Source organism: Dasypus novemcinctus, chromosome 2 (genome assembly GCF_030445035.2).
Source record: "Dasypus novemcinctus isolate mDasNov1 chromosome 2, mDasNov1.1.hap2, whole genome shotgun sequence".
In the NCBI taxonomy this organism is placed as follows: Eukaryota; Metazoa; Chordata; class Mammalia; order Cingulata; family Dasypodidae; genus Dasypus; species Dasypus novemcinctus.
The window spans coordinates 160,701,677-160,723,146 of NC_080674.1; the positions used below are offsets into that span (position 1 = coordinate 160,701,677).

Here is a 21,470-nt window from a genome sequence, read left to right on the forward strand (position 1 = left end):
TTGGGCACATTTTTATTTTTTAAAGATCTATTTTTAATTATTTCTCTCCCACCCCACTCCCCCGCCCCAGTTGTCTGCTCTCTGTGTCCATTTGCTGCATGTTCTTTATCCACTTCTGTTGTCAGCGGCACGGGAATCTGTGTCTCTTTTTGTTGCGTCATTTGCTGCGCCATCTCTCCGTGTGTGCAGTGCCATTCCCCGGCAGGCTGCACTTTCTTTCACACTGGGCGGCTCTCCTTACAGGGCGCACTCCTTGCGCGTGGGGCTCCCCTACACAGGGGGCACCCCTGCTTGGCAGGGCACTCCTTGCGCGCATCAGCACTGCGCATGGGCCAGCTCCACATGGGTCAAGGAGGCCCGGGGTTTGAACCGCGGACCTCCCACGTGGTAGGCGGATGCCCTAACCACTGGGCCAAATCCACTTCCCTCCTTGGGCACATTCTGCCCCTCATCAAAGTAGCCTCTGAACCTCTGGGCTCTGTGAGAAACCATCAGAAAATGACTGGCCAGTGCCATCTCCCCTTCCAATGACTAAATCCTGCAGTCCCCACTTCTTCCACTTTGTCCTGTTGCCTCTGCTTGCTCACCTGGGAAGGGTGCTCACTTCTTCCAGACAGTGCTGGCTCCATTTCTGTGCAACTGTGACTCTTAGAAAGTTCCTCTTCATGCTAAGATAGGCTCAGTCTCCTTCTAGCTCCCACCCACTTGTTGTGCTCAGCCCAGAAGTCCCACAGGTGTGCCCTCTACCCCTCAAGAGCCTTTCAGAGTGAAGGCAGTGACCAAGGGCTCGGGGTCTTCTCTTGACTAGTGAACACAGCTCCAGGCCCTTCAACTTTTTATGGCACACACCATGACTGGAGGTAGCTTTTCAGAATGCCATTCTGGTCATGCTGCCCTGATTTGAAAGCTCCCACAGGGCCCTGCACAGTCCAGCCAGCTTCCACCTCGAGCCGGCCTGGCCTGACGTGTCCGCCACACCAGCCACACAGGCCTCTCAGATCCTTCACTCCTCCCACTGAGGCCTCCACAATTGGCCTCGCCAATTCCTCCACAAGAAGCTCCTCCACCCCCACCTCTTCACCTAGTTAGGGCTGCTCGTTCTGAGGGTCTCCAAGCAAGCCTTCCTGGGTCCCCATTCTAGGTCAGACTCCACTATCAGCTGCATTCATAGAAGCCTGCTCTCCTTCCTTCAGGGCACTTGCCCAGAGTGTAATCCTATGTCCATTTATGGTTCTTCATTCACTTGTCCCCTCCCTAGACAATAAGCCTTATGAGGGTAGAGACCGTTTCTGTTTCTGTTTCTGTTCTCCTAGCCCAGTGTCTGGGATTTAGTTGAATCAGTGAGTAAATGAATGGTTTCAGTTCCCTGGCCCCACAGTCACCATCACTCTCCTTTCAACACTATTTCAGAGTTACACCCTTCTCCTCCAAGACAAGAAAATAGCAACATCATCCCCAAACTGGGGCAATGCTAGAGAACAGGTGGAGACAAGCCCTGGCACTTGGGAGCTGCTCACCTGCATCTGCAGGCCGGGTCGGGGGCGTGTCCATCACTTGGGAGCTCTGATTCCGCATTCCTGCACAAGGTGGACGCCAGGCATATTCTGGCTGGAACAAAATTGGTTCTTATTATCAATAACCACATTTACAAGTTGTAATAGCAGCTACCGTGCCAGGATGGCCCTAAATATTCATTATCAAGTATAATTTAATCCTTACAAAAACTCAGGTGAGGAAGCAGGAGCCTCAGAGGGTTAAGTAACTTGTTGAAGGCCACCCATCTAGTAAAGAGGCAAAGCCTGAGTTTGAATCTAGGTTCTCTATAATCCCAGAGTCATCCCCTTAAGCACTGCACTATACTCTAGTGTTTAAGAGCTGTGTAAAAAGTGGTCACATGGGGAAAATGTAGACAAGGAATGTCTGACAAGTGATTGCTGTACTTGTCCAGGAGAGCTGGGGGATGCTTTTTGGAGAAAAAATAAGAAAGGAAAAGAAAAGAAAGCAAAAACGAGGGAAAAAAAGGACAAGGCAAAGGAAAGGGAGAGAAAAAAACAGTGAGAAGCTGGTACATGGGTATGTGTGGGAACGGTAAGAAAAGGTCAAACCCAAACTCTGAGATCCCTGGCCTGCAAGGTCGGGGGACTCCTGCCCGCCCTGCTCCCTTGCTCGGCCTCTCCTGACTCCCACCAGTGATCCTGAACAGCTCTGGGCTGGCAAATCCGCCCCTGCGTGGCAGGCCAGAGCCAAGCCCCGGACACCCCGTGCTCCTCAGGAAGGAGCTGAGAATGCAGCTTCGGACCACTGCCCTTGACCTTCCCTCTGCAAACTGTCTGGGAGAGGCTGAGGCGTCCTCTGTTGTGTGCTCTGGAGGGAGAGAGGGGCAGAGACTCACCAGATGGAAGAGACGCGAGCTGGGGAGTGGGGGCGGGGGCTCCATGGCCATGGGGGGCGGAGGGTAGCGGATCTGGGACCAGTCCTCGTAGCCGTGGTGCGGCACCATGGCGGCCATGGGGGGGTAGGCGTAGGGGTAGGCCCCGCAGAGGTGCTCCGGGTGGGGCTCCACGTGGAAGCGCTCTGCCGAGGCCTGCAGGAAAGGTTTGTGTCCAGCTCTGCCTGCCACAGGCCGCGCAGGCCAACCCCCAGGACACCCATCTCATCCCCCTCTCTTTACTTAGAATCTTAGGTCGCTGAAGGCTGGAACCTGGGCATGCAAGGCTGGGTATATGGGCATGGATGGTTGTTGGTACATGGGCAGGGGAGGCTGGTCCAAGTGGGTATGCGGGCACAGAAGGCAGACCCGTGGGCACAGCGTATCAACAACAGTGGTGGCTACCCTGCCCTGAGCACTTATTCCTTGCCAAGTATGGTACTAACTCATTAGTTAGGTGGCAGAGAGTTGTACACCTGAGCAAACACCGTCTCATCAGACTGTAGCTTCCTGAAGAAAGTAAGACAAGGCCAGTACTCCCTCCTCCCTCAAGCCTCCTCACCTTTGCTTTCCTCTTCTGCTGCTTGAGGGCTTCTTTTGCTTTCTCCTCTTCTTTGAATGCTTTCAGCTGAGAGAAGGAAGGAAGGAGAGAAGACTAATGGCACAGGTGGTTCCTGGCCAGGCCTGGATCCTGGCCAAGAGGCTGATGGCCAGAGGCCCAGGGCCACCACTCTGGGCCATCCTTCTAGATCTGAGGAAGGCTCTGGTGGCAGAGAGCACAGCCTAGGCTGCTGGCCACAGGAGAGCCCTGCTCACACTGAGTGATCTCAGCTCAGGGCAGGAGGACTGGTAGGCAGGGAGTGCTCCCTGCTTCTGTGCTTCCACCGTTAGCCATCCTTTAGTTTCATTTTGTGAGAGACTGAGTGGCTCAGGGCCAACTCCTAAACTTGTTCTTATTCTAAGGCATAAATAAACTGACTGCAGAATGTCGGAGCTGGAGGTATCTTGGCCTTACACCTTGCCTTCGTGTAAACAATCCGAGAGGGAAAGGGACTTGCTGCAGTCACACAGGAGTCTGGGAGCAGAGCTGGAAGGAGAGCCAGTGAGCAGCCTGACCTCCACTCTTGCAGGGACCCTCCAATCCACACCCTGGCCACCTCCACATGAGGGCAAGCCAACGGCTCCTGCCTTGGTCCCACGCCCTCACCTGGGCACTGGACAGAGTGACCTGGGCCTGCAGTCTCTCCACCTGCTTCTTCAGCTCCTCCTTCTCCTCGTTCATGCGCTCCCGGTCGCTGCGCTCCCTCTGGAAGTCCTCCTCAAAGATCTTCACCTGGAGAGAGGGGAGGCATGAGGGAGGAGGGGCAGTTCTGAGTGGAGGGCCAGACCTGCTGCGGCCCAGAGCCCACGTGACCTCAGAGCAGGCTCGCCACATCTCGGGGGGCCTGTGCCCCTCCAGTCCCTATCCCCAACTTCAAACAGATCCATTCTGCATTCCTCTGCTTCACATTCTGGCCTGTAAGGTGGAACTTTATTTGAATAAAGGATTCCTGCCCAAAAAGAAAACTGCAAGCTGCCAACCAGTACAACTCTTCCATTCTGCTGAGGCCAGAGGCTGAGGTCTCAGAACCGGGGTGTGGAGGACTAGATTCAGTTTTTCTGGCTCCCAGAGCAGAGGAACTACCAACTCTCCCAAGGCTCAGGGGTGCCCTGGCGGAGAAGCTGCCTCAGTGAGCGCCACCCACTGCCCCAAGCTGCCTCTGACCCTGCAGGCTGACAGCCTTACTGCAGATCAGGGAGGTGGCTGACCCATTTCCAGATGACTGAAGAGGATCAAAAGCATGGCATTAAACAGCACGAAAGCACAGGGAGAGGCATCGCCTTTCCCATTTTCTGTGTCCCTGAAGAAAAAAAATCTCAGATTTATGCTAGTCTCTCTTTAATGCCTTTCCAGTACTTGTTAGTCTCCCTTAAATGAAGGGAGGTTTCAAGTTCAGTCTTTATCAGGCAAAAACATTTGGCTAGAGTTTAATAATATTGTTTTGCTTTTACTGTATTTATTATTTACAGTTACTTGCTATTTATGACAAATGATAAACAGGCTTTTCCATTTATACTAGTGATACAAAGTTTCCTCTTAAATACATTTATTTAAAGTAGCTTAAAGTTTATTTTTAAAATATTAGGTAAATAATCAGCCAGGTGGTAGAGGAATGGCCAAAGTCAGGGATGCGCTGTTGGAAAGGATAAACCCATAGCCAAGCACAGGCCCTGGACAATCGCCAGAAAGTGAACCACTAATTACAGCTTCTGCATGACTCTCACCCCCGCCCTGGGCCCCAGGAATGCTCCTGCTCCCGCTGAGCTCCTGCTCCCGCTGAGCCCTCCCACCTGCCGGCCTTCCCCCAGCCTCACCTGCTGCTTCAGCAATTCATTCTGTGTGACCAGCTCCTGTTTCGTTAGGAGGCCCCTGGTTCCTTCCGGACTCCCAAATGCTGCTGGTGGAGATGACGGGGAGCCCTGGATGCTCAGTGCTTCCTCCAGGGCCTGGGAGCAGGAAGAGAAGAGACGGGACCATCAGCAGAAGGTGCTGGAAGTGAGAGTCCACTGGTGTGGTCATCCTCAGGGCCCCTAAGCCCCCCACCACTGCTCTGTAAGAAATGCTGCCTATTTCTTAGCTCTACACACATAACTTCACTGAGTCCTTTCTGCAACCCTATGAAGAAAGGCCTAGGATCATCCTCCCCATTTTACAGCTGTGAAAACTGAGGCTCAGGGGCCTGAAGTAGCTTGTCTGAGGTCAGAGTCAGAAGGTGCCAAAGCAGAGATTCAAACCCAGTATGTGTCTTCAACTTTAGGCTGAAGTGAGGACCCCATGTAGAAAAGGGAGAAAGTCCCTTTGCCTGAGCAGGTATGGCTCAATTCTTAGCACCCAGAGCAGAGCTGGAAAGAACACTGAGTCCTTTGGGGCAGCTTCAGTCTCCCCAACAGCTGCACTGCCCTGGGGGTCTTCAGCTTCAGCAACCCATTCCCACCCAAGCCAACCCTTGTGTTTTCATCTCTTCTGTAGCTAGATAATTGATTTTTAAGTTCTACTTACTTAGGATTTTACTTTTCTAATCTAATAATGGGTTGAAACATTATTAAGTAACACTTTGAAAATAAAAAGGAAAGCACCCTTCATCTACCAAGGATGAGTTTCTCCCATCCTTGTCCAAGGTTCCCATTAACTGCTTCTCCTTCAACGTTGGACACACGTTGCTTTAGAACTCTGGAACGCCTGTCAAGGCTTTCACAATTGGCTACCCTTTAGCACCCTGGACTCTTGCCCTCTGGATGGCAGGGGCCCCGCCCACGTGCCCCAGCGTGGCAGGCGCAGAGCCCCACATGCTCGCCGCGCCTGACTCTCCAGAGCGGTGGGGCGGTAAAGGAGCCCTCCTCACCTTGGACTTGGACCTCCGCTCGGTCTCCTTCCCTCTCCAAAGGGAAGTCCTGGCTCTACTTCACCCTCCTACTGCACCCTATCTTTTAGAAGAGAAGACCGAGACCCAGAGACAGGCGGTGACTTACCCGCAGTCACAAGCAACGCAGGCAGCCTGCCCTCTACCTGTCATTCAGGCGGCGGCTGTCCCCAGCTAGGCCAGGAAGAGCCTGGGAGCACTGATCTTGCCTGGGTCAGCTCTACTGCCAGAGCCATATACAATGTCCTGCTTGGATTTAGGCCCAGCTCAGGACAGGTCATTTTTTTCTCCTGGAGCACAGGTCCCCAAAGCCCCAGATTTGGCATTATTAATGCTTGTAAAATGCCAAAACTGAACTGAGAGGGTTATGCCAGCAGGGCTGGGGCCCAGTACATGCCAAACTCACTCCAGAGCCCTCTGACACCAGGTCAAGAGGCAGAGGGAAAGGAAAAACAAAGAGGACAGCAATAAAAGGAGAGCCACAGACTCCACAACCGCTCCATGCGTGCAGGGAACATGTCCCTTCAAAGCTCCCTGCTGCCAGCTTGCAATCATTTGAATCCCTGCACTGGACATTGGACACGGTTGGAGTGATCTAGCTACCCAGGTGTCAGATGTCAAAAGCTGCGGCCCAGAAGGGTTTTAAGGGCTGAGCTGAGACTAGAACCAAAATCTAGCCCTGGCCCGCCTGTCACCACTCTACCTTGGCTCAAACCAATGGGTCCTGCTTTGCCTACCCTCCCGCCTGGGGTGCCCCATCTCCCTGAATCCCATGTCCCGCGGGTGGGAACCCTCAGGCCTGTACTTATCCACTCACTTCAGCAGTGTTTACTGCTTGGTGCCAGCCCTGCACTGGGTGCTGGGATACACCTTGGTGAAGAGGAGCACCTGCTCACCACTGGACAATTAAATAAGTAACGACGAGAAAACATAAGACGAGGTGTCACAGAAGTTCCCAGTGTTTTAAGGACACAGAATGGGGAGCTGAACGAGGTGCAGGAAAGCCCTTGAGAAGGCGGTGTTAAAGCCCAAACGGTAGGTGGGGTCAGCCAGTGAGGTGTACGGGGGATAGTGGTGCCCTCTGAGGTAAAGGCGGTGCAAAGGCCCGGAGGTAGGAGGGAGCACAGGCTGCTCCAAGGCTGGGTCCCTCAGTGTGTGGCGAGGGAAGGCCGAGGAGGCTGGGACCGTGCCGCTGCACCCAGGCCCTCAGCACCAGCCCCCTGACCGGGAAGTTGCCCCTCCTGGGCTGAAGGCTTGCGGGCACCAGTGAAGGGCCCTCCCTGTCCAGGGGCACCAGGGCCAAGCAGCCCACCTTGTTGAGCCGCTGGATCTCCTTTTCCTGGTACTCCCGCTGCCGGGTGAGCGGGCTCAGCTGATCCTGCAGGTGCCTGACCTTCTGGCGCAGCTCCTTGGCCTCTGCTGTCAGGTGCTCCTTGTCGGCCTGCAGGAAGGCAAGGGATCAGTGAGGCAGGAGGCATCTCCTCCACCCCCTCATCCGTGCATGCCTCTTCCCTCTCTCACTCAGCATGGACAAGGTCCATGCAGGCATCTGGGGGCAGAGGGAGATGTGCCTTTGGTCCCTGTCCTCATGGAAGAGGCAGCCTGATTGAGTGGAGGGCCCTGGCTCCTAATGCCAGCTCTGCCAACAACCAGTCAAGCCCTCAGGCGCTGTTCCAAGGTCTCTGAATTTCCTATCAGCTTGACATGAGTCACAGATGGGCTGCAGGAGGTCTGTGAGGCCCCAAACTGAATGCGAACTTTTGTCTATGTGCAATTTTCTGGGAGAAAAGCCATACTTTCCACCAGATTCTCACAACATCTGCTAAAAAGTGATAAGCCACTAATAATCTGATAGGAAAGGACTGATAATCTCTAAAGGACCTTCCAGCTTTCACAGTCTTGGCGCCTTGGAGAGAGATGAAACTTACAGAAACAGACATCGTGGAAGGCATATTACACAGAGAAACCAACAGAGCCCTGTGGGGTTAAGACACCATTGCCTACCCACTGTGGAACCATGAGGTCAGAGCATCGCAGCTGGGGGAGCCACTCTACACGATAGGAACTGAATGGCCGGGGTGGGGGGGCCGGCCTTACCCAAGACCACACAGTAAGCTGGAGCTAGAGCCCAGGTCTAAGTCTGATGCTCTCTCCCCTTCTAAGTCAAAGGAAACGTTTAAAAGAGGGGATGGAAGCATGGTGCACTGGGGATACACCCCAAATAAATGATATATTTCTAAGTGTACATGTGAGACAAAGGTCTGAAAACACACAGGCCAAAATGGTTAACAGCGGATGCCTCTGGCAAAGGGAGGTGACAATGGAAACCGCCACTTTCTCTGTATGTTTGGACATTTTATAACAATGTATCCACACTACATGGATTAGGAGGCAGGCCCCAGGGGTTAGTTTCCATCTCAGCCCTGCCATTTCCCTCCTGGGAGACCTTTCCTTGGTAGTCTACAAACCGGTTGGTGAGCTGACTCGGCAATGGGCTGCTGACGGTGGCCCTGACCAGACCTGCGGCAGTTGTTCTGGACTCCTACCTGAGAGGCTCCGGGAGTAAGCCCGGCCCCTGCCCCATGTGCCCTCGCCTACGGGGCCACTCTGAGACCACCACTACCCCCACTGATGAGGGAGAGCTGTTGGATTCCAGGGGTTCGTCTTCCCTATGGGTAGGAGTGCAGGGGAAGGGGTCAAAAGCCAGAGGTCTGGCTGCAAGTCACAGGATGTGACTCTGCACCCAGGAGAAGAGATAGGAAGTGTCCTCCCTAACACACAGCCTCCAGGTGAGGGGGGGGATCACAGACGCAGGCTGACACCACTCAGGTAAGGCCACTGTATCACATGCTGATTGGTGGAGGCTCTGAAATGCAACCTGTGCTAAGGATGTCCATTTCTAAGTTAAGCAAAGAAGCCCAGGCCCAGTTCCTGTGAAGGGGAAAACACTGTGACACCAATAAATCTCCCAAGAGTTTGGGAGTCAAGTGGCCTTTCCTCCTGAAGCTGCTCTGGGCTCCTGAGGGGCCTTGGACGTGTCAGGCACACGTCAGGCAGGGCAGAGCAGATGCCGCCTCCTCAGGGGACCTGTTCTGGACCCTGAGACTGGGTTTGGTTCCCCTTCAGACCCTCCTTTCTGATCCCTGCAACTTCTCTGTGGCACTTAATGCACGGTCACTTATTTGCTTGCTCCAGGGAGGAGCTGTTTGGAGTCTCCTCCCCGGCCTGGCCAGCCCTGACTCTCCGGCCCGGCACAGGGCCTGGGGCATGCTCTAAGGAACAATGGCTGGACACACAGGGATCGAAAGAAACGAGCTGCCGGGCCACCAGGAAACATGGAGGAACCTGAAATACACAGTGCTACGTGAAGGAGGCCAGCCTGAAAAGGCCACAGACTGATTCCGACTGTGTGACACTGTGGAAGAAGCAAAACTACAGAGTAAAAAGATCCGTGGTTGTCCCAGGTTGGAGGATGGGGGGTGGGCGTGGGAAGAAGTGGAAGGAAGGATGAAGAGGTGGAGCCCAGGGCATTTTTAGGACAGTGAAACAATTCTGTGTGATATGGTGATGGTGGGTATGACCTTTGTTAAAACCCGGAGAACTGTGCACACAAGGAGGGAACCCTAATGTCAACTATGGACTTCAGTCACTAATGATGCATCAGTATTGTCATCAGTTGTAACAAATGTACCACCCTAGAGGAAGACTTCAGTAACAGGGGAAACTGTGTATGTGCGGGGAGAGGGCAGGGCTAAGGGAACTTTTGTACTTCCTGTGCAGTTTTTCTGTGTAAACTTACAACTATTCTAAAAATAAAGTTTATTGAAAACACCAACAAAACAATGCCTGGATGAAAGAATAAATGAAGCTTTGTCGAAGGTTTGAGTCCCTCCCGCACAAGTGGTCCTCACTACCTAAGCATTTGGCAGCACTGCAGCTTCCGCCAAGTGCGGCGCTGCGGGCCTAGTTGTATCTGCTTAACCTTCTGTGCTTCCCTGAACCCTTCCCCTGTCCTTCAGATTTTAATTTAAAAAATTCTTGGATATGAAAACAGGAAAGCCTGAAAAGCAATACCTAATCAAGCGCCTACATTTCCAGATGAGAAACTGGCGCAGAGAAGGAAAGTACCTTTTGCACAACCACACAGCCTTCCTACACTAGAGCCAGAGCTAGGACATCCAGCCTCCCCTCCCCACCCCTGGCTTGTTTACGTCACTGAGCTCCCTGCAAATAGGGAGAGGAGAACAGACCTCCCAGAGCCAAAACTGCAGGAACCAGCAGTCACACTTGCCTCTTCCATTTCAATCTTGGACTTGGCCAGGAGGAGCTTGCGGTCAAAGTCACGCTGCTTCTGCTCCCGCTCAGCCTCCAGGTCAGTCACCTGCTTCTGCAGGTCTGCCAGCTTCTGGCGCAGCTCAGTGATCTGGGTTCAAAGGAGAGGGGGGGAGTATGTGAGGGCAGGGGTGCAGGATAAGCCTGAGACACAGGCTGGGCTCAGCTTCCACCAGGCCTCAAAACACTGCCAGCCCCCAACCTTTCCTCTCGGCCATGCCAGGGCTCCATGTGGGCAACTTGCAAGGGCAAAACTGCAGAGAAGGAAGCAATGAGATGGAGACTGCCATGCCCTGAGGACATAGCCAGGAATCTGGGGAAGACATCTCTTTTTAGCTTTGTGTTCCTGTAACCCCCGGATTACCTTCTGCTCATACTGCTGCTTCATGGACCGGAAGTGCTGGTCCCACTGCTTATTCACTTCGAGCAGCTGTGGGGAGATATTAGGGTTAGCAAGAGATAAGCAGATAATGAACAGTGGCAATGGGAGCACAACATTGTGAATGTAATTAACAGCACTGAATTATATATTTGACGGTGAATAAAAGGGGAAATTTTAGGTATATATATATATGTTACTAGAATAAAAGTATCTTTGAAAAAATAGGACTGGGGAAGTGGACTTGGCCCAATGGATAGGGCATCTGCCTAACACATGGGAGGTCCGCGGTTCAAACTCCGGGCCTCCTATACCCGTGTGGAGCTGGCCCAAGTGCAGTGCTGATGCGCGCAAGGAGTGCCATGCCACACAGGGATGTCCCCCACGTAGGGGAGCCCCACATGCAAGGAGTGCGCCCTGAAAGGAGAGCCGCCCAGCGCGAAAGAAAGTGCAGCCTGCCCAGGAATGGTGCTGCACACACGGAGAGCTGACACAACAAGAGGACACAACAAAAAGAGACACAGATTCCCGGTGCCACTGATAAGGATAGAAGCAGTCACAGAGGAACACAGAGCAAATGGACACAGAGAACAGAAAACTGGGGGGGTGGGGAAGGGGAGAGAAATAAATTTTTTTAAAAATCTTTAAAAAAAAAAAAAAAAGGACTGTACATTGCAAACAATGAGCCCTAAAGTAAACCGTGGACTATAACTAATAGTACAATTACAAAAATGTTCTTTTATCAGTTGGTTAAGAAAAAACGTAAGCAGAGAAGGAACAAGGAAAGATAACTTGCCTCAACCCTCCCCAAGACACAAGTTTCCAAAGTGTGCACAGTGTATGCAAAATAGGGGCTACAGACACTGCCTCAATTCCTCACTTCTCAAAACCTCAACGTTCCTCAAAGCAAGGTGTTGGGGATTGAATCACGTCCTCCACAAAGACATGTTCAAATCCTACCACCCAGGTCCTGTGGGTGTGGACCTTGGAAGATCCTGTTGAAATTAGGCCACACTGAATGAGGGTAGACCTCGCTCCAATATGACTGGAGTCCTTAAAAGCAGAGGAACTTTAGATACAGAAGGAGGTGTGCGAAGGAGACAGAAAGAAAGAGATGGCCACGTGATGGTGGCAGAGCTTGAGGTATGGACTTCTGGCAAACCACCACCAGAATGCCACAGACGCTGGAGAAAACACCATCCTTCCGACAACTTGATTTTGGACCACTAGCCTCCAAAACTATGAGAAAACAAATTCCTGTTGTTTAAGCCAACCAATCTGCGGAAGTTGTTAAAGCAGGCCTGGCAAACTGGGACACCAGGAAAGGAAGGCCAACACTCGGACATGGAAATGGTATATAATTATGGTATACAGTTATGGAACATTCATCCCTTTGGAGGGCCATTTGGGACCATGCATTAAAATGCCAAGTTTTACCTTCTCTAGTCTCATAATTCCACTCTGAAAAATTTAATTAATAAAAACATTTGCACAGTATTGCAAAAATATATGTACAAGGCTGATCATCTTATCAGTGTTTGTATTACAGACAAATCTAGAGGCCAACTTATACATAGGGGACAGGTTAAATAAATTACAGTATAAACAGATAATGGAGCTGTGCAGCTATTATTAAAAAGAATAAAGTATCAAATGTATTTTTTCAGTTCTAAGATGGCATTAATTTACCACACTCAATAAAACAGTATCTTCTTGGGAAGCAGATTTGGCCCAACAGACAGGGCGTGCGCCTACCATGTGGGAGGTCCACGGTTCAACCCCAGGGCCTCCTGACCTGTGTGATGAGCTGGCCCATGTGCAGTGCTGATGTGCGCAAGGAGTGCCGTGCCACGCAGGGGTGTCCCCTGTGTAGCAGAGTCCCATGCGCAAGGAGTACGCCCCATAAAGAGAGCCGCCCAGCGCGAAAGAAAGTGCAGCCTGCCCGAGAATGGCGCTGCACACAGAGAGAGATGACACAACAAGATGATGCAACAAAAAGAAACACAGATTCCCGGTGCCGCTGATAAGGACAGAAGCGGTCACAGAAGAACCCCCAGCAAATGGACACAGAGAGCAGACAACTGGGGGGTGGAAGGGGAGAGAAATAAATAAATAATAAATCTTTAAAAAAACAAACAAAACAGTATCTTTTCATGGACAAAACAACCTTTCATTAATAAATAAAACAATGGGAAAGGATATCTCAGTTTCAGAAACATTAAGATATGACAAAAAGTACACAGAATTGAGGAAATATGGTATGTGTTATAGATATGAAAACATACCTTCAGATATAGTTAAGTAAAAAAAAAGAAAAGAAAAAAACTTTAAAGCAGTGTGTATGATATAACCTTATTTTTGTGCTTATTTGTGAAAACAGATTAGACATTATTAAGTACACAAACACACACACACACATAAACAACTGAGGAACATCTATGAACTCTTATTACCTGTGGTTATCTCTAGGAGGTGAGATTCTCTTGTCTTTTTATAATGACCATTATATTACTTTTGTAATCAGAAGAAAAAAACAAAACAAAAACTAATACCAATACCAAAAAAGAATCTAAAATGAATATATACATACATAAAAGATCGACGGCAACCTGACCTTCAAACGTGCTGGAGGGCAGAGAGGGCAGAGAGGCTCAGGGGGCTGGAGAGGAGCTGAGCTAGGACTGCGCTATGAGGAGAGGAGGGGCTGGTGGGCAGAGGCCACTGAGAGAGGCAGAGAAGGTGTGTGCTTCACATGCAGCCCGACAGACGCCCAACAAAAGGGAAGTGGGCTTCAACCTAGGGTCTGAAAGACTGGACTGGACAGGGGGTGGGAGAAGGGGAGGAACATGCATCGGGTATAAGGGAATAACCTCAGCTTCTGGAGACTCGCAGTCAGATGGAAGCAGTGCTGCAAGAAAGCGCCAGATCCTCTCCTTGGGCCACAGCCCCCCCCCTCCGCCCCTGCAGTGTGGCAACGGATGAACCTGCGGCTCCCAGATGTGGGAGCGTGCCTAACTTATCACAACCTCTTTCCACCACCCAGGGGCAACCTGGGAGCCTTCCTAAACTCCCCCAGCAATTCGAGGCTATGCCCAAACCTGACCTCTGAGGGCAGGGGACTGCTGCAGAGGACAGACAGCTGAGGACAAGGCAGCAGGTGTCCTCCATGAACAGATGCCTCTGCAGTCACCACAGCAATTCTTCATGGTGACCTGGAACCAGGGAGAGCCAGAAGGCCAGGGAGGGCCTTTGTCCCTCTGGTTCCAGCAAAGTAGGAGGGTCCTCCCCAACTACCCTGCCACGCCCAGCCACCTACCTCGGTGCGCTGCTGCTCCAGCAGCTTTACCTTCTTCTCAGCTGTGCCCAAGGCCCCCATCTCTGGGATCTTGCCTGCTGTCACACTAGTCTGGGGAGAAACACAGAGGGACCTCACAATGAAGACTCTCAAAATGAAAGCTTGTTCCCACTCGGTGCGCCTCTAAGGTCCCCTCATGCCTGTGACCCCAGCTCTCCACCCCGCCTCCTTGTTACTCCCATCCCCAGGACCCTGCTACGCACCCATCCACGACTCAGCCCCCTTTCTGGGAGCCCACCAAGATCATCCTTCTCCCCTCCCTGGCTCGCAGTCACCACTACACCTTCCCCCATCTCTTTCCCTCCCCACAGCCAGCTTTCTCTGCTTTGGTCTGCCTCTAAGGTCCTGCCCAGTGCTCCCCAGCCCTCCACCCACCAGCGAAAAATCCTCTGGCCTAGAAGGCAATTTACATGTTTTTAAAAGTTTTATCAACATCTGCTCAAAAAATAATTTAAGATACAGAAATAAATATGGGTGTGTGTGTATTGTGTGTACACATGGTTGTTATGTACACACATCGTTCCTACCAAGAGGGCCCAAACCACTGACGGCCAGAAGCAGTGAGCACACCGAGTGCCTGGCTCTTGGGTTCTAATACCATTCTTCAATAAAAAGAAATGGGGTTCTTTGGAGAAGGGGTTAATGGCAGGGATGGAGCAGGAAGATTGTTAGCTAAGCATGGAGCATCTTAGGGTGCCAGAAAGTAAGGAAAGAATGGAGGTAGGTCAAAAAGGGCACAGGAGCCAACCTAAACGGGCTCACAGTGGCCTCAGCTGGGACAATTTGAGCAAGAGGGTAAATCATGACAGTGTTGGATTATAGCCCAAAATTCATACATTTTCAAAAAGGCTGAATGAACATGGGGCAAGGGACAGCTCTTCCTTGCGGAATAATTCCAGTGAGCATAGAGAGAATGAGGGAAAGAGAAAACCACCACTGGGACACCCTAGCAATAACTGCTGCAGGCGGGCTCAATCGACGAGCCCCAAAATTAGTGAGTCAATGTTTCAGGAGAGACAGGACATGTGCAGAATCAAAGTTTCTCCCCAAAGTAAGTATTTTTAATTAATTACAAAGGGAAAAACAGTAACTTTATTGTGGAGAAACCTGACAGATACCACTTTAACCAAATGACCAAAGGTAACTCTCATCAGTGATAAGACATGTTGACATTGCGTGTGTCCTGACGTGCTACACGTCATTTGGACAGTGTTCTTACCATCCTAATCATGAGCAACCATCAAACCCAAACTGAGGGACAGTCTAAAAAGTAACTGGCCAGTATAACTCCAAAGTGTCAAGGTCAAGAATGACAAAGAAGCTGGAGAGCACCCACAGATGGGAGGAGACTAAGAGAGAATAGTTAATGTGAGGTCCTGGGTTAGATCCTGGCACAGAATGGGAACATGAGTGAAAAACTGGTGAAATCTGAATAAAGTCTGTAGTTTAGTATTATATGAATGTGAATTTCCTAGTTTTGATAATTAAATAATGACTAAGATATTAACATTAGGGAAAGCTAGGTGAAGGATATGGGAACTCTCTGGATGATTTGTTTAACTCTTCTGTAAGTCTTAAATGATCTCAAAATAAAAAGTTTTAAAATTATATATATATATATATATATAAAGAAAATGTGGAGCTGAAACAGCAGAACAAGGCTGGGAGTGCAGAGACTGAGTGCTGCCTCTGTCTTCAAGCCCCTGTGTGATGTAGGCCAAGCTGCAGACCCTCTCTGGGCCTCTGTACAATGAGGAAAACCGAACAAGTCCCCATTGGACCTCTGAATCCTGTGGTCCCATGAACACTGGCTCAGAGTCCACCATGGGACTCCATTCTGTCCTGGGGTCACTGCCCATGTTCTCTCTATTCCCTTATCTTCCCCATCTCCCTCCACACTCCTCTTCAGCTTGGGGTGGGCCTGGGGGCAGACTTTGTGAGGCTCAAGTGCCCCCTGCAGGCTAAGGTCCATAAGCACACCATAGCACCAGAAAGCAAGGGGGGAGTGGGGCGGGGAGACATCCAGGTGAGGCCACGTCCTTTGAGAAAGGCAGGTGCTCCTGCCCCTTCCAGCCTGCTACCCGCTGCAGGGGTGCTGTGTTCAACAATGAGAGGGGGCTGTGGGTCTCCTGAGAGGTGCACTCAAGCCCCACAGAGAAGAGAGGGGTCGTGTGGAGGAGGAGAAGACAGAGCAGAGAGCCACAGGGCCGGCAGACCTGGCTGTGGGCACCCGACCTGCCATGAAAAGCAGCACCTAATGGTCACTGTTCACTATCTGCCAGAAGCTGAGCACTCTTCACACGCGTCACATCGCTGAATCCTCACAACCACCCCCTGGGGAGGTGCTGTCATCACCATGTTACAGAGAGGGATGCTAAGGCCCAGAGAGTTTAGGTGGCTTGTCCCAGGTCACAGAGCTGGGACGTGGGGAGCCACGATTCACCCCACATCCGATTCCAGGGCGCGCACTCCACCCACTCCATGTCCCACACGAGTGTGACAGTGACGCTGGGCGCTTGGGCAAGTCACTTCCACTCTCTCACAGGACAGAAGAGCACCTGGCCTTTCGTGGGGCTGACAGGAGAGGAGCTGCTGAAAGGGCTTTGGAACAGTAGAGGCCTGCCCAGGGAATTCCCCACTTGAGGCGGCCTAGAGATGCAGGGGAGATCAGGGGAGTCCACAAGCCACTTCCCCGGGAGGGCCACAAGGCAGGATCCAGTTTGAGAGGTAAAGGGAAGAGAGAACTCACGGGCTGGGATTCAGACAGCCTGGGGTGAGCCGAGTTTGGCCATTTATCCAGCTGTTTCCCTGACCACACCCCATAGCTGCTCAATAGCAGTGATGCATGCATCCTGATTACATGCTGTCCCATGCCCTCTCCAAGCCTATTTCCACAGCTGTAAACTGGAATAACAGTCCCAGCCCTGCCCACCTTACATGGAGAAATGAGGCCCAGAGAAGAGTAACAGATTTGCAAATCTTCAGTAAACTCTAGATTGCCACAGAGCAAGAAGGAATTAAGTTATCGGGAGAATTACTACTATTATGTAGGTGGAGTTGGTTCAAGATGTTGGCCCTGCTATGCTGCCTTTATATCCCATTAAAAGGGAGAGGCACATAAGTCACCTGGAGACTTGGCTCTGCAGCAAGTACCAGGGTAAAGCACGGGCAGGGGAGGCAATGTAAGGCTCCTGCTTGGGACCTGGATGTGAGACTGGACTGGGAGTGGAGGTGGAAAAGAGGAAAGTGAGCCAGCCCCGAGGTACTGTTAGGCAATGCTGATGCTGGCCAAAGCCCTTCCCTCTGCATTTCAGAGACGCGGGCTGCACAAGGAGGGCATGGGCTGGTCGCTGCTTGTTAATCACTGGAGCCTAGCAGATGACACCCTAATTCTGCCAGAAACCCTTGAGATGTTGAGCTGAATTTTGGGAGTTACCCTTTAAGAAAGACCTTGATACACTAGAATATGTTTAGGAAATGGGCTCAGACTGAGCCAAGAACTCAACACCACATTCTATGAGCAGTGGCTCAGGGATGGCTGAAGGAACCGGAGCAGTTCAGCCTAGAGAAGGGAAGGCTTGCGGAAGCCACAGAGCTACAGTCATTATCAGTGGCCTCTGGGCATGGGTAGCAGGGAATGGGGTGCTCTGTGGGGCTGAAGGTAGAATGAGGGCTGAGGAGTGCAAGTTCCAGGAAGCAAGGTCAGGCCAAGCTAAGGAAAATCCGTCTAACAACTAGAACCTTCCAAGAATAGAACTGGCTGCAGCAGGACATAGGGAGCTCACTGTGCCTGCAGGTGGGTGAACAGAGGCTGGGTACCAGCATTCGAGGGTGCTGTAGAAGGAACTTCTGACCGCATACCTGCTGCTGTCCGGCCACCCCCTTCTTGCCTGCGCCTTCCATCTTTGGGGAGCCTGGCTGCCCGGAGGCACCCTCTTTGTAGCCGCTGCTCATCAACAACTTCTTGAGCTCCATATTTTCCTCCCTGGGATGGAGGCAAACAGAGACATCACGGCCCTGGGTGAAGGAGGCTGTGGCGGCTTAGGCCCACTGCCCTCATGGGCTGCACTGAGCCTGGGGAGTACTGCGACATCCTGACACCTGCCCTAGGTAGAACTGAAAAAGCCATCCTCAGGCTACCTTGCTGGCAATCTGTGGGTTTCCCAGAGGTCGCTGGTCCTCGACCAAAGGATCTGCCTCCATGCAGATGTATGGCTATATGTACATGAGATCTTTGGATGCACCCCCACATTAAAGGATACTGGATCACCTTCTAGTGAGCAAGTTACACCTTCCCCAGTTATCTTTAAACTCCCATGTACAGCAAGGAGAACCTCACTTTGCTGACAGGTCTCGAGCACTTCTCCAGCACTTGCCAGACTCCTGGTTAACAAGAGCACACCTCCGGCTCAAAGCCCTCTGTGAGCAGTGGGACTTAGCCAGAGTTCATGAACATGCTTCCATTGCCATTACATTTAATTTTAGAAGCATCTTCTATTTATTACAGGTAATGCTGTTGTCCACTTACTCTAGTGAAAGTTTCCTTTACAATAATTTTAAGTGACACACATATCAAATTAAAGTAAAATCTTAAGTAAATAGTAAGGTAGGTTAAGATAGGACGTAATAAAAGTGGCAAAGTGGATTCAGCTATGAGTGAAATACAGAAAACATTTCTTTAGGTTCTATTTGCCAACGAGTTTCCATTTAATAACAGAAAAATAATAATAATACAAACACAGAGAAGTGGCTTTCCCAAAAACTTACACTCTAGCCTTCCAATCCATGGGTCTTTCTTCTAGCACAGGGCATTCGGACCCATGGATTGAGTCATGATGGCTATAAAACCATCCCGGCCCCAAAGCCCTCCAAAAGTAAATAAATACATGCTGATTTGAAATGGCATAATGGCTCAGGTAATTAAACACTACTGTGGCTACACTCCAGAAGTTTACATTCTTTCTCTTCCCTGTTGATTCTAATAAGCAACAGGAGGGGGGAGCGGGGAGTGGCGAGTCCTGGCTCCAAGAGACCCCTCCTGTGTGTCCCTGAGCCCAGCTGGTGCCCAACAGATGGTTCCTCACCCAAACCATCCAGGACAGCTATGCAGCCAGGAATCAAGGCCACTCTAGGGAATGGGGAGTGAGGAGACCCAGCTCTGGTTTTGAGGCCCCTGCCCCTCTCTAGGCTTTAGTGTCCCAGACTAAATGTCAAATGAAAAGCTCAAGGAGAGTTTTGGCCCATCTGATCTCCAAGGGCCCTTCCGGTTCTGACAGTCAAGGCCAGTGTTTCTGAAGGTGTGATCCTGGCTCACCTCCATCAGAATCACAGAGGCCCTTGGTAAAATGCAGATTCCAGGTCTTGCCTCAGACCTGTTGAATCAGATTCTTGGCAGCAGAGGGAGAGGTAAGAGGGCAAACTTGTAACCCCTCGCCCCCACCTCGGTGATTCTGATGCACAAAGGAGCCCTGACAGGTCTCAGAAGACAGAGCAGGACAGGATGGTGATCAGCAGGGGGCAGCACAGTCCTGAGCTGTCCTTCAAGCAGTCAGGTAGAGTCACCTGGACAGCCGTTTAAGAGGCTAAGGCAGCAGGTTCCCAAGCAAAGAGTACAGACCTTCTAATGCTCTCAAGGCACTTTGCAGACACTCCCAAGGTATTAGGGCCCAAGTTTATTCTGTCCAATTCAGAGAGGAAATACCAAGGGGCCCAAGAAGAAGAACCAAGATGCCTGACATCCAAAACAGGGCTCTGGCACAGGCTTCAGAACCTCAGTCCTCACCTAGGCTCCTGATCCCAGAAATCAGTGCTGGGTACCACATCCAGTCTCCTTCCGCCCACCCACTCCCTGCCCCTTCTCTGAGGGGCCTAGACTTACCGGAGTCTTTCAGCAGTCTGATCTCTCTGTTCCAGGCCCTTGTCCAGCTTGGCCTTCAGGGCCTCGTTCTCCTTCCGAAGGTGCTCACATAGGGTCTGCAGGGCAGACAGACAGATGGGGCTAAGGTAAGGGAGGGGCCACCTCCCAAATGCAGGCTAATATTGGGGAACAGGTAGGTGAAGGGCTACAGCCACCCCGGTCCTACCACCTGGTCTCTTTGCCTGCCCTCACCCAGGCCCTTTTGGGATGGCTGGGAACCAAGCTGCTAGACACATCCAGGCTCCTCTACAGGCCCTACCTCCTTGGGAGCTGGCCATGAAGACATGTGACCAAAAATAGCCCCAGGGCCATCTGGTCCACCGAGTCAGAGAGGTCAGGGCCATTCCACTGCTGCTCTCACTGCCTAGAATACTCTTCCTAGAAGCCTTCTCCTGGTTGGGTCTACTCCTTCAAGTCTCAGCTTAAATGTCATCTCCTCAGAGTAGTCTTTTGTGACTACCACACCTGAGCTAAATTAGTCCCTTCAAATCACCCTCACAGCACCCTATTCTCACCATTCTTGAGACTTGGGACAATTAGAGCTAAATGACTCATTATTTTCCTAATGTCCATTCCCCTCACCCCCTACAAGCCCAGGAGCGCCCAGAGGGTTGAGATGCCCCCTCCCTCTCTCGCTCGCTGCAGGAGCCCCAGCCCCAGTTCAGGACCCAGGACAGGGCCAGCACCTAACTGTTGAAGGAATGCATGACTGACTGAATGAGCAAATGATCAAGGCCTCTCTGCGGGTCTACAGGCTCAGCCAGTTTGGACAGGGAGGCTTCCAGTGCAGTCAAATGAAAAGTCAGCATCAGGCGTTTCAGCCAAGATCGCACCAAGTCCTCACAGCGTACCTCAGGCTGCACTTCTGGGATTCGTTTCCCTCCTGCCCCAAAATGGGGACAAGTATTCTTTCTCTGCCTCCTTAACTGGGTTGTCAAGAGTCAGTAAGAGTGAAAATGCCTCACAAATTATCCAATTACCCGTCACTTGATTACATTTAAGGGCTTATGTTAACAGAGATGCGGGGTGGGGGGTAGGAAGACGGACCAGCCAGCCTCAGTGCCTCCCGGGTGAGTAGAGGAGGGAAGGTGCTGACGTGGTAATGTGTGGGAGCAGTAGTAGTTATTCAGTCCTTCAACAGATATTTACTGAGCACCTAACATGTGCCAGGTATGTGGCCAGGGGCCTTGCTGTACACGATCTCACTGAATCCTCACAAATGTCTGAAACGTAAACAATTTAACACTATTTTAGAGGTAGGGAGACTGAAGCAAAATAATTTGCATAAAGTCATACATCTGGAAAGAATCATTAAGGATTAAATCTCTGATGAAAGAGCAGAGAAGGGAGATGGAGGAACGTGAGGCGGAGGAGACAGCCTTTGAGCTGGGGGGGGCAGAGACGGTGGTATTCACTAAACGTTCCATCTGCTCCCTTCTTTTCCCAGGCTCAGTGCAGCTAGATGCTATCAGGTGGATAGTTCTGGCCAAAGAAGAATGATTAGAAGTGACCAGCGTCATTTCTGGGCTGGCTTATGCACAATTCTCTGGTCTCTTTTCCCCCCGCTGTGGCTAACATGGATGCCCCATATTCCAAGT

At 51.3% G+C, this 21,470-nt stretch overlaps 1 protein-coding gene across 7 annotated transcripts in view; it reads right to left on the reverse strand.

Annotated features, from left to right (window-relative positions):
• Window positions 1-21,470, reverse strand: part of TNIP1 (TNFAIP3 interacting protein 1) — a 53,862-nt gene that overhangs the window by 1,145 nt on the left and 31,247 nt on the right. For 5 of the 7 annotated variants that reach the window (XM_071210789.1, XM_058281047.2, XM_058281051.2 and 2 more), the window contains 11 exons: window positions 19,834-19,928; window positions 17,817-17,940; window positions 13,917-14,006; window positions 10,586-10,651; window positions 10,181-10,312; window positions 7,202-7,330; window positions 4,844-4,975; window positions 3,636-3,761; window positions 2,991-3,056; window positions 2,393-2,584; window positions 1,518-1,608 (listed from right to left, as the gene is read on the reverse strand). In XM_071210789.1, the coding sequence (XP_071066890.1) occupies window positions 1,518-1,608; window positions 2,393-2,584; window positions 2,991-3,056; window positions 3,636-3,761; window positions 4,844-4,975; window positions 7,202-7,330; window positions 10,181-10,312; window positions 10,586-10,651; window positions 13,917-14,006; window positions 17,817-17,940; window positions 19,834-19,928 (1,243 nt within the window). The remainder of the gene's footprint in view (window positions 1-1,517; window positions 1,609-2,392; window positions 2,585-2,990; window positions 3,057-3,635; window positions 3,762-4,843; window positions 4,976-7,201; window positions 7,331-10,180; window positions 10,313-10,585; window positions 10,652-13,916; window positions 14,007-17,816; window positions 17,941-19,833; window positions 19,929-21,470) is intronic. The other 2 variants (XM_071210790.1, XM_071210793.1) reach the window with 1 other exon arrangement.